Source organism: Pezoporus flaviventris, unplaced genomic scaffold (genome assembly GCF_033815535.1).
Source record: "Pezoporus flaviventris isolate CSIRO_AGI_PZ_B2104156 unplaced genomic scaffold, CSIRO_AGI_Pfla_v1 ptg000005l, whole genome shotgun sequence".
Taxonomy (NCBI): domain Eukaryota; kingdom Metazoa; phylum Chordata; class Aves; order Psittaciformes; family Psittacidae; genus Pezoporus; species Pezoporus flaviventris.
Window position 1 is genome coordinate 13,043,575 of NW_026892553.1, and position 18,158 is coordinate 13,061,732.

Consider the following 18,158-nt stretch of genomic DNA (forward strand, 5'->3'; position numbering starts at 1 on the left):
CGTACAGAAGGTACAACAAAAATCAACATGCCTTGACACCTCCAGGGCAGGCGGCTTTTGCTCCTGGCTTGAGCCTCTGAACATTGCTATTATTTAAAGAGTTAATAACAGCAAAAAGGAACAAAGTTCAATGGGACTGATAACTAATGAATACAACTTTAATTTCTATAATGCAAATAATTATATCAGCACTTGAAATATCAGCACTAGAAGCAAAGCATAACTGCACACATCAATAAGCTTTTAGTGGTTATTAAATCACAAATGTAATCTAGGTGCTTTCTTCTTACGCTGTTTCCACTGTTGCTATTATTTCTTTCTTAAGTCAGCATTTGTACATGCTGCAGAGGGTACGTCACAAAGCAAGGACTAAATATGTGACACACCTTTTTCCTTACTGTATGTTTTTTCCAGATTACACTCATGGTCCACTTAGTCATCCATGTGCACCAATTCAAATAATTTGCTTCCTTTGTCTTCCTTTGGGCTAGGGAAGAGCTTTTGTTTTTATACTTCATGTCAAACTTGGCAAGCTGGCAAAACTATATATGTTTGACAGTTGTTTTTCACCCTGAGAAACACCAGCTGCATTGTAGAGATGCTGGTCTCTGCTAACCCTGGACTGCTAGTCTGTGGGAGATGACACAGGACACTGGTAGGCCACTTAATGTTAAACAAAGTGCAAGATCAAGTGTTTGAACAACATTACTATAAAAATAATGTCTACTTGAATTAAACTGAATTACTTCTACCACTGCAGAAACTTGGTCATTCTGCCATCTTAAAATCAACACAACTTTCATCACATTAGCTATAGCTCTTGAGAAATTATCTTCAGATCCAGGTAATAAACACACCACATACATCCGTAAAGCCATTAATTCTTAGAGATACCTTTTTCAGAAGTTAACTACAGGGAATAATAAATGTTTATGTAGCAGACACAGACCTTTCCCTGCCTCTTCATTTTCTGTGATATTTTTCTTTTACCTAGGGTATACATAATTCCTACAAAGCTTGTGTTTCCTACAACATCTGTACATAGTGTTTGAAATATACAGATATTTCACCAAATAAGATTAAATAAAACTTTGAAATCTCTCTCTCTCAAATCTCTTTAGAAATCAGTAGGCACCTACTGAATTCCATTAAAAAGCTCAAAAGAACTTGTCTTTTGAGTCATTCTCTCTTTGATTTTTTCTAGTGGATTCTGTCTTTTGCTTTTCCCCTTTTGCACAAAGGGGCATAGGAAATGCTGTGGAATTCAACAGTGGGCCACAAAATGTCAGTTTGCACAGTATAAATCCATTTGTAAGATTCTTAGCTGTATTTCCCTTGTGCAGTGCCCAGGCTTAAGACCGTACTCCAGACAGCAGAAGATGACACTATCACCCTATCCAACTTACTTAGGGCTGGGCTAGGTAAAAAGGAGGGAGATTCACTTTCTGATGAAGGTCTCTGCCCTTTCCTCAAAGTTCAGCCTTCCAGACTGATGTTACAGAGAAAGACCTTGACTGCAGTACTTCTGAAGGCTGGCTGCAGACTAACAGTACCAAGCCCCACCCCACCATATATAGTGCATATATATATGCACTATAGATGCATTACTGGATGTAGCTCAAGTTCCCACAGAACACAAAAAAACCAGCCACTGAGGTTAGATGACTACACTGGTATTACAGAAACAGCAAAAGCTGCTTTGGCTCTGCCTACCTGGCATTACAGAAATACTCTGCAATCAGATGCTCAGTATTCTACAGCACCTAAAATACCTCAGCTACTAGCAGGGTGCCCAAGGTCACTGGTGAACTGCTACAGCTTCAAGCAAAAAACAAGGACTACCAGGCACGAGGAGATTAAACAGCTTGTTAGCAGCATCAGCACACTTCATGTCTGCAAAATTCCTACTTTAAGTTAGGAGGGGCTCTGATGAGTCACCAGGAGCATCCATCAGTCTCTAACATTGGGTTAAGCCCTCATTTGGGCTTAACCCAACCTCTCATCTGGAAACTGAGTGTCAATATTCTCCCTGCTGGCAGTGACCACACTGCTTTACCTGGCATTCTTGAACTTCCAACTCAATTTCTTTGTTTCCTTGATTCTTCCAGCCTACCGCAAAGACCATCTGAAAAGCTACTCTTTCCTGGCTTGCTTGAACCTCCAGTATAATCCCCCCTCTATCCTTACACTATTACTTTGGTCTGTGTTATTTGTAAGATGTATTTTGCTACTAGCAGAACTGTACATTGCTTCCACTGAGGTGATCTGGAGGCAGGAAAAGATCTGAAGGCAATTTGACACTTTTTACATAATGTTTGGAGATAGAGCTTATACAGTAGTGCCACCATACCTATATTTAATTTATAATTTATTAGATAGCACTGTTTAATTCAAATTTTCAGATAAAAGTGTAACACAAAAGGGGACGTGCACTTTGTATTTTTTTTACAACATGCATTATTTGAGATGCAAAATTTGGAGGAACCTCTCGTCTGCAGAGCTAAAATGACTGGAGGATGCCAGAGGATTACAGTGAAACTAAGCTTCTTCCTCAGTCACCCTGCTCTGGCCAATGGAGCTGCTCAGGGTAACTTCAAATGGCCTGTCTCTCAAATACAGAAGATGGCACTTGTAGTACAGAGCCTTTCTTGGCTAATTTATTACTCTTCTTAGGTAAAAAGTAATTATTAGGTATAAAACAGATCTCTTGCAGAAAAAAAAAAGATTAATTAAAAGCCTGTATTTTCTACCCTTCCCATAAATTTCCTTCATGGAACAAAGAGATGAAAGCTAGTGTGACTTTATGCTGCCTAAGGGACTTTATCTAGAAGCAGGTTTTTGGTTGCTTCACATTACTGCTGTAAGTGAAACCAGTTGGGCCATGTTCAGAACCAAAGCTTGGGTCTTCACCTCTAAAGTAAATGTCCAGATTGCTTATTTTGTTCCACATTTAAATAAAACAAACTCATGCTTCCAGATAGACTCAGTCCCTGCAATTCTGCGGCATACTTGAGTAAATATTCGCAAATACATAAGCATTTCCAGAACTCGCTCTGTAAACTGGATTAACCCACCATCTGCTATGAAGCCAATGCTCTAATTTAATTTATTCTTATCTACCTTCTCTGTAAGCACAGCTAGTCAACTCCTGTGCTACATATTTGGCAGAATATAAATAAAAGGCTTGGCTCCAGTGCAAAAGAGACTCTCAGTAGTGAGGAGATGTCAAAAAAGTCGTGCTCAACACGCACTTATCAATCTGCAAGAAGAAATTCAGAGGACAAAAATCCTACAAATGTGAAGTCCCTCCAAATTGCTGGCCTCCACTAAAGGCTTTTGTATAGCTTTCTTTGCTGTTCCCAGTTATTTTACACAATCTCGGTAGATCATCCCCCTGAAGCCTAGACTTCAGAAGAGCTGTAACAGAATTTATATCAGAAGCTGATTATTCTTTCTGCACCTGCTCTGACCAAATGCCAGGAAATTATTTGTTTTCTGTAGCTGCAAGCAGGTTCTGCTTATAAAACTGGATTTCACTATGGCATGAAGTCACAGGTGCATCAGTGCCCCACTTCCAGCAAAGGCATGTGAAAGTACCTGAACACAAATAAGAGTCAGAATCAAAGTTCTGATCCTGACTTGCAGAACAGGCGTTTGTTCTTCTTTTGAAATCTCATTTTGTAAATAAAATGCTATGTCATTCTGCACTATTTGAAGATTTGAGATTGTTAATCTTTGATTCAGTCTTAAGAATCTTTTCTCCATACACCTGCTCATCACCTGCTGACCGATGCCCATCCTATCCCTGAGCAGTGACTGGTGGCTCCCAGCCAACTGCCCCAGTTTCTGTACTGCGCCTGATGTCCTGTGGTATATCCTTTTGATTAATTCAGGTCAGGTGTCCTGTCTTTGCTCTCTCCTGGCTTCCTGTGCCCCTCCTCACTGGCAGAGCATGAGAGACCAAAAAGTCCCTGATTTAGAGCAAGCCCTTCTGAGCAACAACCAACACATCAGTGCCTTATCAACATTGTTCTCATACCAAATCCAAAAAGCACAGCACTGTACCAGATAATAAAAAAAAAAAAAAAAAGAAAAAATTAACTCTATCCCATCTGAAACCTGGGCACCTGGATTCATTTTTCATTACTGAGTCATATATTAGGAAGAAATAGCACTTAATCTTAGGCAAGAGTACAGTGTTGTCAGACTTTCTCCTCTGTGTACTTAAAGATCTGTGACAATGCCAAGTTCATCAGTAAGACCTAGCCTCAGGGACAGCAGACACCACAACTTCCAGCTCTGAAATCCTGAGGTACCTGTCTCAGTGAGAGCTATCCCACTAATGAGTTCAACTTCATTTCAGAGTTGCACATCTGCACCACAGCTTTTACATATACCTGAAACATTTAGCAATGTTAACTATACCATGATACTCTTCAGTATAAAACCACCTTATCTTCCCCTTGAGCCTTCACTGCATAATTTCTAGTACTCAGAGTTAAGGATTTCTATTTTTTCTACCATTTTTTATTGTATGAACCTATGCAACCAGTATTATAAATCTATGAACTGATACACACACCCTTAAAATTTGGCCTGACCTTTCCCACTGTTGAAACCATTACTCCTCTACCTTGAGCACAGTGTAAGAAATGACAGGTCACACTGGCAGACAGCAGAGAGGTTTTAATTTCCTCACCCTCCATATAAATACAATTTAAGACCCAACGCCCATCTCCAGTGCATACTCATAAATTGTGATAATATCATGGAGGATAGGGACAACTTCATATTCATACTTCAGAATTCATTTGTATATAAAACAGTCATTTTGTAGTCAGGGATAGTTAAATCTAAGAACATGGGATGCAATTTTCAGAGGCACTGAACATTTGCATCTCCTGCCGAAATCAATAGGAACCGTAGGAGTTCAGCACCTTTGATCAATAGGACTAGTGATTTGCAAGTCCAAATCAGCTGCTGATAAAATGGTAAGGTACCATGGAAGAAAAATACTACTTACTAATGGGCTAAAAATAACTGACTAGATAAGCAGCTGCATCAAACATTGTATTGTATGCAAAAAAACAGTGTGATGCTGAAAAAAAATACAGAAAAAACTATTTGTTCTACCTCTTTGAGTTATTTACTCTTAAATTTTCAGTCAAATTTCTTCTTTAATTGCTGCTGTCTTATTAGGTTTTTATTATAATGAGATTAAAATAGGGAGAATATTTATTATACTATTCCACAACAGCAGCCTATTTTATACTCTTTATAGCAATGCAGACCAATAGATGAAAAGAGAGACCCATCTATTGACTGAATTGAATCAAACAGATGTGTTCTTGTCTTTCATGTGATAATCTGGAATCTAAGTTACAGCCTTTACACAGTGTCTGCTACTAAAAAAGTATTATAGAAATTTCAGGCTTTTTTTCCCATACTTTCCTTTTGCAAGGTGCCATCTCTGTAAATATGAGAGCCTAGACTGGTAACATGGATCCAGCTCAGTCCTTTCAACACCTTATACCAGAGAAATACACATGTAGCCTGCATTTAATCTGTTTCTGTTTTACAATCAACACTAGAAAACCTTTGAGGTAACTGGATTTCAATAATTTCCCTCAAGATTTTTTTCTCTTTTTTATTAAATTTGAGCACTCATTTGCATAAATCTTTATAAGACACACAGCTCATTTACTTTCCAGACACAGCGAATGCCAGCAGGCAGATTTTGCCCCTTCACTGAAGGGGCTGCCTGAAGAGCAGATAACTTGTTTCCCTATTCAGTCTTTCACTTCACTCCACTGGCAATTTCACTGTGCCTTAACCAAATTCTCTGCTGACTCTCCACAGCCCTGGCCAAGCTCTCAGGAACCACTGGTGAAGCTGCCAGAGCCTCTGACACAGCAAGGACATGCACCAACATCACCTCCCTGTTGCACATCCCTCTCTGTGGGCAAATTCAAGAAATTGTGTCCCATACTGCCATGAATGCATTACAGCTCTCAACATATAGAAAACCACAGGAGAAAAATAAAAGTATATATGCCTTTATTTGAAAGAAAATAATTCAATACGTTTACAGTGTGGAGACCAAACATCCACTTTATGAAATTAGAGGGTTTTTTGAGTAACTACTATGACTTTAGAAGCTATTCACAGAAATTACTCCTGTTGAAGTGAAAATATGTTTTACTTGATAAACTAAATATTATGACTAAAGATTTTCAATAAAGCAGCTGCTACACAACCATTTACAGGGTTCTATAATTTCCTTACCATCCACAGAATAGTCAAATTTATTTCAGAAAGGACCAGATAATAAACATGGTGATTATAGGCCAAATGTGGAAACATGGAGAAAAAATAGGTTTTCTAACTGAGTAGTAATTCAAAGGAGAGAAAATACAGAAGTACGTGTTCTCAAGTAAAAGCTTCTCTATTGAGTCTCTCTGATAATAGGGAAAGACTGAAAAACATTTCGCTACTTTACCTTTTGATTGAAAAGACATCACAGCTCAGAGCACCTTGGCACAGGTCTCAGTTCATTGCAAATGTAAGAGCCACTTGTAAATTTTTCATCTGGAATAAACTGAGTTTTCAAGACTTTTAGAAAGTTCTGACTTGAGGTTCAGATTTGGGCCTATTTTTGGCAGTAATGTGTAGGTCATGCACCTAACGGCAGTACAAGATAATTGACAAAGTACATTAAAGTTTTGAGATAAGGAGAAGAAAAAGCTTGATGTTAAATTCTGATCTACATTCATTTGGCCTGAAATTGCAGGTCATCATAAGTCGATGCAGACTACACCATAAAATACAATGATGAAAATAGTTTTGCCTTACAAAGCCTCTCTTACTCTTCCAGTAACAACCACTGAGCTGATTCCAGGTTAAGCTTGATCCTGAAATTAAAATGTGTTTTGTTTTGCAATTTGGGGCCAAGTCTGTGGTCATTGCTCAAACATAATTGAGCAAGTCACCACTTGAAGAAAACCTGCCTGGAGTGAGGAGTGAGGGACCTCAGTTATGGTGAGAAAAGAGGAAATGCTTTGGGGGTGGTGGTGGTGTTTGAACTTTAACTCCAGAGTGTTACTTCAGAGTCTTATTTTTTTATATTCAACTACTCCTATTTAAAACACACACATTTACATTTCTGACACGAAAAGATATGCAAATCTGAAGGCCGACAGAGGAAGTGAACTTTGAAAATAGTTTATATGTTATTATTCATACCTAACAAAAGGTACGTGACTCGTAAGAACAGACCATGAACTTATTTAAATATTTAACCAACCAGAAATGGGCAGTATAAATATTAATGTGGAACAAATTATTACTATCTGAATCTGCAGGAAACCTTATAAAACTGAAAATGTTCTGGGGCAAACAAGAGCAAACAACAGCATCTTAGAAAACTGAACCAGGAATTCTAGTTCAGAAAGAGTTTTAGATTTTGCTATAGAAAACATAACTAGAAACACTAATAATTTATAAAATACAAAGACATCTTCATTTTACCTACTTCAGCCTAACTAAAGAAAACATGTTAAACCCTTAAGTTACCAGGTTTACACAAACACAGACACCTCTATGGGAAATTCACATAGAGCTTTTTAATCACAGTGACAGGGAGTGCTTACAGCCTTCTTGAGCTGATGACATGCAGCAGAATATCATTAGAAACTTAAAAAATTCTCAGCAGCAGACTGAAATCTAAGCAGGGATGAACCAGGCAGAGCTTCACCCAAATAAAATGTAAATGGTGTGGGTGGGATATCGATGTAGCAAACAGATGAGGCTGCAAAAATTATACAGCCAGTCCTAACTGAGGGCATATGCTCAACAGCTGTTATGTAAATCTGCAATTAATGTAGCTTACTAGATCCTCAGGTGCTTTTAAATAACCATACACCAGAAACAATCAAATCTGCTTTCCCATATGCATTAGATGAGGATATTAGAAAAAACCCTCCTGATGAGCATCTCGCTGACAGTAACCAGAACTTTGTCATTATAGGACAAAAAACCTCTCAACCCATTAGAAACCAAAAATAACTGGAATTGTAATAATTTTCACTATAAAGACATTTATTCAGAGAATACAGAAAGCCAGTGGCCACTTGTAAGGTTGGAGACAACTGTACCTGTTGCCTCCTGTATAGATTTTACCAAGTACAAACCACTGATCTGGGCAAACCCAGAGTTATTCCCACCCAAGCTATAATACGTTGGGAATTCTCTGGTTCCTGCCCACTTGCGAATTGGCAACTAAGTCAACAAACCAAAAGTGTGTGTGAGAATGTGCCTTGCACAAGCAAAAATTAATGAGATTTTCTTATTTTTTCAGAAGCCACAGTTGCATTCTAAGATTCTACATATACTGAATGTTGTGCAATGTTTTCAATTCAGATTGAAAAACCAAATTGATAATTAATATTCAGCCAAAATGTCATCTAGTAAGTCACAAGCACTTACTCTCCCATGCACACTGCAAGCCCGTCTCCAACATATCTATCTTCAAAGAAAAAGGAAGGCATTTCTAGCTACTCTGATAATTCCTGCCAATTTATCACGGTAACAAAATTGGAAAGTCAGATACTTAAAAGACGAGTTTAAAATTAAGTAACTGCATTTTAATCTATGTAACATTTTTCTGAAACAGAAATTCAATAAAGGGACAGCAAAATAGAAAACATGGTGTAAAGTACCACATTTTTAGAGCTCGCTGTCATTCTAGCCAATGATGTAAGAATCAAGAGGAAAAAATGAAAGATATGAATTGTGATCAGACTGAAGAAATGAAATAAAGGTAGCAAAGCAAAAAAACAATTAAGCATTATTAGTCTTCATATAATTCTTCAAGAGCAACAAAGCTGTAAGGCTTAATATGAAAATCAGATGTTTAATTTAAGAAAAATATCACAGCAATTAAAATCAGTAGGAGTCCTCTGTTAGTATCAACATGTCATCTTGAGTAATATTTCTTTGTCTATTAGGCAGCACAAAGGTTAACAGAGTAGAAAGCTAATGAGAATTCCATGTTGTATTCAACCTCTGGCCAACCTAGCACTTTGTTCACCAGCATGTACAAAGCAACCAGCGGCAAACATTATTAGTAAACATGATTTGTATTAGTGTAAAGTAAAGATACGCAAGACAACAGAATAGAAAAGGTAAAGAATAATTCAGCATAGAAAAGAAAGAGAGGCTTACCGATAACGTAGGCTAGCAACAGTGCCAGGGTAACTGTAATGGCAGTAGCACTCAAAGCAGTGCACTTCCAGTTGCAACACCTGTAAGGTTTGTTAAAAGTGAAGGCAGGTCTGGAAAAGGTACTTCTAGGAAGAGGCCTAGGAGGTGGAGAGTAAACAGTATTGGATGTTAAAGGATAGTTCTGACTGGCTGCGCTGAAGATAGCTGAAGACCCAGATCCATGTTTAAATAGGAAATGCCTACAAAAAGAAGACAAAGAACCATGTTGTAAAAACCACCTTGTGATTTAAGAAGTGAAAGGAACTCTATAAGCACTGTATGACAAACACTACATATAACCACAGAAAATACAAAAGACAGGAAAATCTGGATTTGAATATCCTCTGCATTGGAAGTATTTCAACCAAACCCACACGATTTCCAGCATTTTTTAGTGAAACTATATAACGTAAATGAATTCTAAACTACTCTCCCAGTGCTTCAGAGAGATGCTCAGGAAAGGTTATTTTTCTGCACAGTACCTGGGGGGTCTCCAAGACAAGCAGCCCTGTGTGCCTTGTTACACAGGTGTGCCTGAGAGATGGGAACTGTTGCCAGCAGTACCCACTCCTTCCGCAATCACACAAGATTTATGTCACCAAGAGTACAAAAAAGTGCAGAATCCACTACCACTCTGAGTATTTACTTTTACTATGGATTCTCTCCAGAATATAGTAAATAACAAGAGAGAAAATAAATTTTTAAAAAAGGGGAAAGAAAAAAAAGAGACAAAGATGACTGCTTACAGGAAAACCTACAGGGACAATCCATTCTGAAGGACCGTAGTTACTATATAGGTGAGTACAATTTCTTTAATATTCTTAATTGAGCTATTTTGACAGCAGTTTTTCTTCAAATGCTTTTTCCTGCTGTGGTGATTCTCAAACATATTAGAATGAATTCATTTGGAGACCTATTTCAACATATTTTGGAGAATTGATTGTCTTCAAGAAAAAACTTCAAAGACCTACATTATCACGAAAAGTAAGGTACAGAAATGTGCCTTGCAGAACAGGCTCTGGTGCAGAAATATACAGTGGTGGTCTATATGAAGATGGATGGGTTTCAGGACTGGCAAGTGGTCTGCAAGAGAATTTGGGAAAGGATATTTAATTTTAAACAACAGCTTACCGTACTATGTGCTCAGAAATTGAGGCAAAAAAGGACACATTCAAGGCTGACCATACCAACCACATATTCTTTTGGGAACACCACCTTTCTTTGTGTTCTGTCTTTCTTTCTTTTGTTTTAAGAAAGTGAGCAAGCTTCTTCACTCTTTTCTGACATTTGCACATCTAAATCTCATTTCATAGCACGCACCCAAAGGAAAGCATCCTCTACCTCAAGCTATGAGGTGCGAAAGCAAGTGAAGGGGTACGGATTCTATACGGCTTGCAAGAACAAGGATGCCTTGGCCACAGCTGGGTAAGAGCATCTGTGACTGTTGCTGCCATGGGCTCTCTGTTCTTCCATCAGCTAAGAGCTGTGCAAGTGCTCTGCTGAGCCCCAGCAAGCACTTGTGCTGGGGGTGCAGGTTGCCCCGGTTGTTTCTGCCAAACTGAAGGAGGATCTTCAGTTTAAAATTCAATGGCACTATGATGCCTGCAAGCCAGAAGCCACAGACACACTTCACAACTGAAGACAACTGGACAGTGTTGACATGGTCCATCTTCCCAATGACGAGTGTGCCTTTACACCATCAGAAAGGAACAAGACAGACTTTTAAGACATATGTGGATCAATCAATCCATGCTGGTAGAATTTCTTTGACGGATTCACAGTGGGATGTACATGGGATCAAACACCCAAGAGTATGAAACATGATTATACTGTGACATTTCACTTTAAGATTATTGTAAATACATGTTCCTGAAAAGGTAATTGCTAAAATGGTGTAATTAGTATGATATTATGTACTTCCATTATAAGATTTTAAAAGAAAGGTTAGAGTTCTCAAAATGCCAGATTATAAAAAATAAAAAGGTATTACAAAGCAGTTTTATCTTTTAAAGTGCCTTTTAGCTGGGCAGTTACATGAAAAGGAAGGTAAATGAGAATACCACTTAGCTTGCATTACAGCTTACAGTGCCTGCATATCTGGAGTCTTTTGACAAACCACAAGAATGAAATTTTTGTGTGGCTTATGTTAAGTATTAGTTATTCCTGCTTCATACTTACTACCCAAGTAAACAGCATTCAGACAAAAGGACAACTGAATCTGACTGTGGCATCCTGGCAATATATTAGACAGCCCATGCTAGTTTTCTGCTAAATTTCACAGTTACAGCTTTACACATTCTATAGATGGCAACTCTCTGAACATGGTACTGTCTCCTGTAACTATTTTAGTTCAAAAATTTAAAACTCAAATACAGTAAAATAAGAAATTGAAACGAAGTAATGTAACTGTCTACAGGACTACATAAATCTGCTTCCTTCATATCAGGCCATGAGAATACATTTGGTTATTTTGGAATCAATGCTTTGCTGTCAAACCTGAAGGCTTCTGTAAGTACATGAAGCCTTACTTTTCAGTCAGGAGTTATCAAGATATACAGTCACTTAGACTTTTGGTAGGAAAGAACATCACCACAGAATTCCTACTAATATTCAAGGAAGCAGAATCACCATATAAAATAATAAATGTGTTATTATATATAAGCATATACATACATGAAGTATCTCTACATGTAAACATACACATATACACACAATATATATTAACAGTTAATAGTTCTTTACTTGCTTTACATTTCAAGATATAATGACAAAACCCTCCTTATTTGATAATTTCTCATTTAAACTTTTTAGGAAATTGTATCAAAATGGTCTGATATTGGCAGCATTGATTGCCCTTTATGGCGCATAGCTCAAAGATACCAGAGGTAAAGGGAAGGAAGTGCTGAACTGGAAGTTATTATTAAGGCTCTAACAGCCTTGCAATCAATAGCCAGGAAAGATTTTATTCTCCTGCATGGGGATTTATAAATGTGACTTCCTAGAATGATGGTGAAATGCTAGCGTGCAGAGCGATTTCCTTATTAGCTGAAGAGTGCACAGAACATGGATCCAGCCCACACTCTTCTAGACAGATGACACAGAGGAGAATTTACATAGCCTTAACTTCTAATAAAAAAAGATTGTGAGGCAATGCTACACTGAAACTGAGCTACCAGTGAAATAACATCGAGAAAATATTGAAAATCACAATTGTTTATGCTTTCCATTTTGGGGACAGTATACTGAGTACCCAGAGACAGTTCTATAGAACATGAAAAACACTGGTGGCACAAAGACAGATTTCCACAGCTAGACTGTGACTACTTTCTCATAAACTCAGATGACTCCTCATCTGTCTGAGCACAGCACTGCTCCCAAAGGACATTAGGACACGCTAAACTGTTGCTATCCATTCTATAAAATGAGGCACGCTCTCTAAAGAGCAAAATAATAAAAATTGCAGTTCAAAAGTTTAGATGTGACTGCAGCCTCTGTGTGCTTTAACATTCATTCCATCCAGGAGAAAAGCTGAGGCTTTTTTTTTGTTTTGTAAATTGGGAGCACAAGAAAAATCAGAGAATTTATATGTATGATTGATAATGCCACTTATTCCAAGTGCTGAAATTCTAAATGTTCACAAAACCATTAAAAACATCCATAAAGAAGATGATAATCTTCTCTTAAAGGAAGAAATACACGACATAATCTGTAAGGCATTTGTTTGTGAAATAAAAGTCACTTAATATTGTTCCACTGATAATTTCAATACATAAATCAATATTAAAGGCTCAGTAATAATTTCCATATAAAAGAGGCAGTTGGAAAACATTCCCACTTTAAGACAGCCACAGTGTCTGTTTGACTGTTTACCTGTTTGTTCATCTTTACAAATATAAAACTTCCAAAAACATTGAATCCTCTCAACTGAAGTCAACTGGAAGAAAAAGATCCTACCAGGCTCATAAAAATCAGGGGTGGGAGCGGGATGGGGAGCAACCAAAACCATCAACCCCCCAGAAAAAACAACAAAACCAGTGAAAGCCCCAGCGAACTCCCATTTCTAAACTCAGCTCTTTGTCCTCTCTAAGCCCGTCTAGCTACTCACCCAGCATGGCTTACAGTGGCTCTGAAGCTGAATACACACTGGGTCTAAACCCAATAGCAGGGTCTAAATCTGCTGCACTGGCATGACCAGTAAAGAGATAAGCACTGAGGGAAGGGACTTATTGGGGAGTTCAGGTGACAGAAGGCACGGAATCAGACCTCAGTCCTGCTGACCACAGACTAGCTTTGCTTTCTGAAAAGAAGTGGTTTCATGTGGCTCCTCTAAGTGCTCCTGCTCAACCTCAAGCGGAATGGCATGTAACTCCAAGAGTGCAGTTCATACAAAAATGATGAATTCTCAGCTAGGAGAGGGTAACAGAACAGGAGTTAATTTCTTTCTTTCACCCTTCTCTATCAGGACATTTTGCTATGTACATATGGCTTCCCACCTGGAATGGTAATTTACGTCTTGTAACGCATGATGCAACATCCCAAATGAATTCATGTGGTGGTAATGTAATGTTATTTCAGGAACCAGATTAATCCCACACAGAATTCCTTAATTAAGTTCTTTTATATCCAAGTACTATAGTAACGTCTCTCAACTTTGTCAAGGGCTTGATATCACTTCTGTATGTTCTGTGCATATGCCCGGTGCCTAGCATATGTAGGCCTTGAAGTCCACCTTCATTTGTACCTGTAACATGTTTTTCTTTAATTTCCATTAAGCTAGAGGTTTGTAAGAGTTAAAAAGAACCAAAGTAGATTTGAAAGCAAACCATGGGGTGAGTTAGTAGAAACACAAATCTTGCAATACCTCGGCGAAAACCTAAGTCCGCATTTCTCCTAGATAAACAAAGTAGGAACACACTTGTATGTATTTCACATTCAAGAAATGGTTACAAGCTGTGACATAGCTGTGTGATAGGAAAACTAAGAAATCTTCAGTCTGACCATTTACTTATTTTCAATTTCTACTAAATTCTATAACTGCATGTAATATATATAACTGTGTACCTATAGCAGTGTTTAAGAAGGCAACTGAAATAATTCTTTAAGACGTCAACAGAAGTACAAAGGTAATTTTTAAGAGGTATAGCAGCTGAAATAAAAGAAGGATTTTGGTTTTGGGTATAATCAGAAAGTATATAAAGACAGTAGCCAGAAGGGATTTGGAAGTGATACAGTTTCCCACCTACTTTGGCAAACATCAACCACAAACTTACTGTTACCTGACTCTTTTTGGTCACTAAATTTCCTGTGACAGTGGGAAGAAACAGAAATTTGCTTGTTCCTGAGCTTCTATCCATCCTATTTTGTAATCAGAAAAAACCAAAACCAAAACCAAACCAAACCAAAACAAACAAGCTTTTAACCTTAGATAATTAACAGAAAATGGATCTCTCAATAACTCTCACATGTGGTACTCAGCAAACTATTCTAAAGAAGTATGCAGTATAAGAACCAAGACACCTATTTGACAACAAAGACATATGCACTATATCTTCACCTTGAAAACCAAACTGTAGGTGAATAGAAGACATGACATAACTATAGATAGAATCTGTCTTATAATTTTGTCTGCCATGGGTTACCTTTTTATGTACAAGAACTGCAGGAACAAGAATGTTCATGGGTGAAAGTAGAGGGAAACAGCCATGAAAACTATTTATCTAATTTATTTTGTCATTCTATTTTTACATGTATAATTGAAACACATTTGAAACCCCCTAGAGATTTGTCTCTGGGAAGAGAACTGCTTTGGTCAAATTTCCTCTTTAAGATGGACTTGCCTTTTGAATCATTTACATAGAACTGCTTCCTTTTATTCACTCAAGCTTTCTTTACATAGTGTTTGAAAACTTTGTTCCTTGACCCTGGATGTGAAAGGATGTAAAAAGAACCTGTATCCTGTCCTTTTCACTTCACTACATAACAAATGACATGATGCTGACTCACTTGTCTGTTGCTGCTGTAGGCAAGCTAAGCTGGCCAATCAGGTGACTAAGCTTTCAAGTCCCTGGCAGATCTGCGACAATATATATAATCTGGGGCAATAATTATATAAATATAGGATAGTGCCAAAATCAATCAAGAACAGCTTCTAAATGGAACAGTGTCCAAAATACAGCTTTCGGTTGCACAGATAATTCAGTGAAAAAGAAAAAAAGATAAACCAAAAAATACCACACTGGGGACATAATTACTCACTTATAGATCAGTGTGGACTTTACTATGATGATACATAGTGACATTGCTACATTAATCCAGTAGTTTTCAAAAGTGCTTTTCTGTGGCTTAGAACTTTCCTTTAGCACTACAATCCAAACAATAACTGAGTAAAGCTGATCAATGCACATGGAGATTCATGGGGTGAGGAAAGAATAAGCTCATGGTTTGCTCTAATATTTTTCAATGAATTCTAAATATTTGATGTGGAAAATGAGAATAGCAGCACTTACAATAATATTTTTTAAAGTTATATATAAAATGTAGAAAACATATTTGCAGAGTACTTCAAAACCATGAATCTAGGATAAAAATACCAATTTCATAATTTTGCAGTTTAGATTCTGTGGTTAGAAGCATGACTTAAAGAAAGGAATGAAGTTAACTGAAGTAGAAATAGTTGGCCCCCCAGATTCCTTTGCCATGGATTTCCCCCCCGGGAGTATTCATCCATATCCAAACTGACTTTTATTACTAGTGTTTCAGCCTTCTTCTGAATACCTACACTCACACGCAAATGTTCTAAAGCCAAACTGTACAGCTATTGTGATGAATAACACAAATTTCACTTGACAGGAGGTGTATCACATTAACTACGTGAACACTATCTAATCTTCCAAAACAGATTTCCTAGAAGTAGTTTATCCAGGGACAGACATATATTTCCAAGCAGTAACATTACACATACACATGTGATTTTCTTAGAAATTAGAAGACAGAATCTTTTGCATATCTCTGACCCTTTCTCACAGCCTGTTTTCCAAACCAGCCAAGATTCTTTGTATTAACGTGTAATTATCTTTCTTTTTAAACATTCATATTCAGCCTGTTTCTGGTTTTGTAAATGAAAAGCTAAGAGGCTGCTTGATCAATGGTGAACATAAAGTAACAATATATCTTACTTTTAGTTCTAACTTTATACACTATCCTATTCAAAACAATATGTGAAGAGTATCTTCAGTGTGACTGTCCAAGTTACTATGTTAAGACAGCATAAAAACCCCCTTACAAATACAAATACTATCCCGCTGTTCCAGGGAAGCCCACACCAGAGAGCTTCTCCCAAAGAAAAATACAGCAGAGTATATGAACAATTTAAATTGCCTTTTTGTCCTTGGTGACTGCGTTTCAAATTATTCAGAAGAAGGACGCTCAAGAGCCATTGCTGCTGACATGAAAATTGTACTTCATTGTAGCTGACAAACATTCATACTTTTATTTTCATAAAAGATGCTTTCATTCTTGCATTATTAAATTTAGGGTCACATTTACAGCTTTTATTTTAGGTTCATGGTCATATTTACAGTTTTCAATTTATCTTCCACAATTCAGAAGTCTTAAATATTTTTAGATCTTTTCTGCTGCACAGTGAAAACACATGGGACTCAGACTGAGTTTAAAACCCTTGCCATGTGTCTGTTTTTAATATGGTCAGCCTCTCTATAGCTTAGATTTATTGTTTAATTAGGCAGAAAATAACAAAATACAAGTGAAATGTCGTAACAGCCAATACTGACCAATATGATTTGAAGAAAAAATAAATGAAGCCCTCCCCTGCATTTATTCTTTGAATAACCACAAGCCTGGTCATTTAACTCGGGAGTAGGCTCCATTTGCAAACAAGTTCCTAATGAATTGCATTGCTCAAATAGTAATTGTCTCCCTGCTTGGTGGCTTATGATCATTAACACCTGTGTGCCTTGGGAGCTGTAAAAGCTGTTCTGTTTGCTATGGAAACCTTGAACTGGGAAAAATGAAGACACAAAAGTGCTTTCTGTATCTCTGCAGTGGGGGCAAGATTCACAAGATGAACAAACGAAGAGACAAAGGAGAAAGAATAAACCTTCCAAGAGCTCACATAGAACTGTGTATTTATACATGCATTTCTGCATTATGTCTGCTTTCAGCACCTTAAACAGAAAGTATCTACACGTTTCTGTGATTTGAAAGGCTATCAGTATACTTTTTGAAGACCACAAATAATTATAAGTTTGATTAAAAACAAACAAGGGAAAACCATAGTACAGAAAAAAAAACCTCTTGCTAAGTGATAGTTGTCAAGATCTCCCCTATAATAAAACAGAATTATAAACCAGACAATATTTTTAGGAAAACAGAAATCTAGATTGTCTTAAATATGCACCTTAAATAATAATACAAAATGAATGAGTCCATCTATATGATAGAATCTATATGGATAGCCCATCTATATCCATCTATATGGATATCTACAGGTTGGGCAAAGAAGAGATTCAGAGGAGCCCTGCAGAGAAGGACTTGGGGGTGCTGGTTGATGAGAAAATGAACATGAGCCTGCTTCAGTATGTGCTTGCAGCCCAGAAAGCCAACTGTATCCTGCGCTGCATTAAAAGGAGCATGACCAGCAGGTCGAAGGAGGTGATCCTGCCCCTTTACTCTGCTCTTGTGAGACCTCACCTGGAGTATTGTGTGCAGTTCTGGTGTCCTCAACATAAAAAGGACATGGAACTGTTGGAACAAGTCCAGAGAAGGGCCATGAGGATGATCAGGGAACTGGAGCACCTCCCATATGAAGACAGGCTGAGAAAGTTGGGGCTGTTCAGCCTGGAGAAGAGAAGGCTGCATGGAGAACCTCATAGCAGCCT

The 18,158-nt window shown here is 37.6% G+C and overlaps 1 protein-coding gene across 8 annotated transcripts in view; it reads right to left on the reverse strand.

Annotated features, from left to right (window-relative positions):
* Positions 1-18,158, reverse strand: part of TENM1 (teneurin transmembrane protein 1) — a 579,532-nt gene that overhangs the window by 133,895 nt on the left and 427,479 nt on the right. For all 8 annotated transcript variants that reach the window (XM_061446104.1, XM_061446106.1, XM_061446107.1 and 5 more), the window contains one exon: positions 9,223-9,461. In XM_061446104.1, coding sequence (XP_061302088.1) covers positions 9,223-9,461 — 239 coding nt within the window. The remainder of the gene's footprint in view (positions 1-9,222; positions 9,462-18,158) is intronic.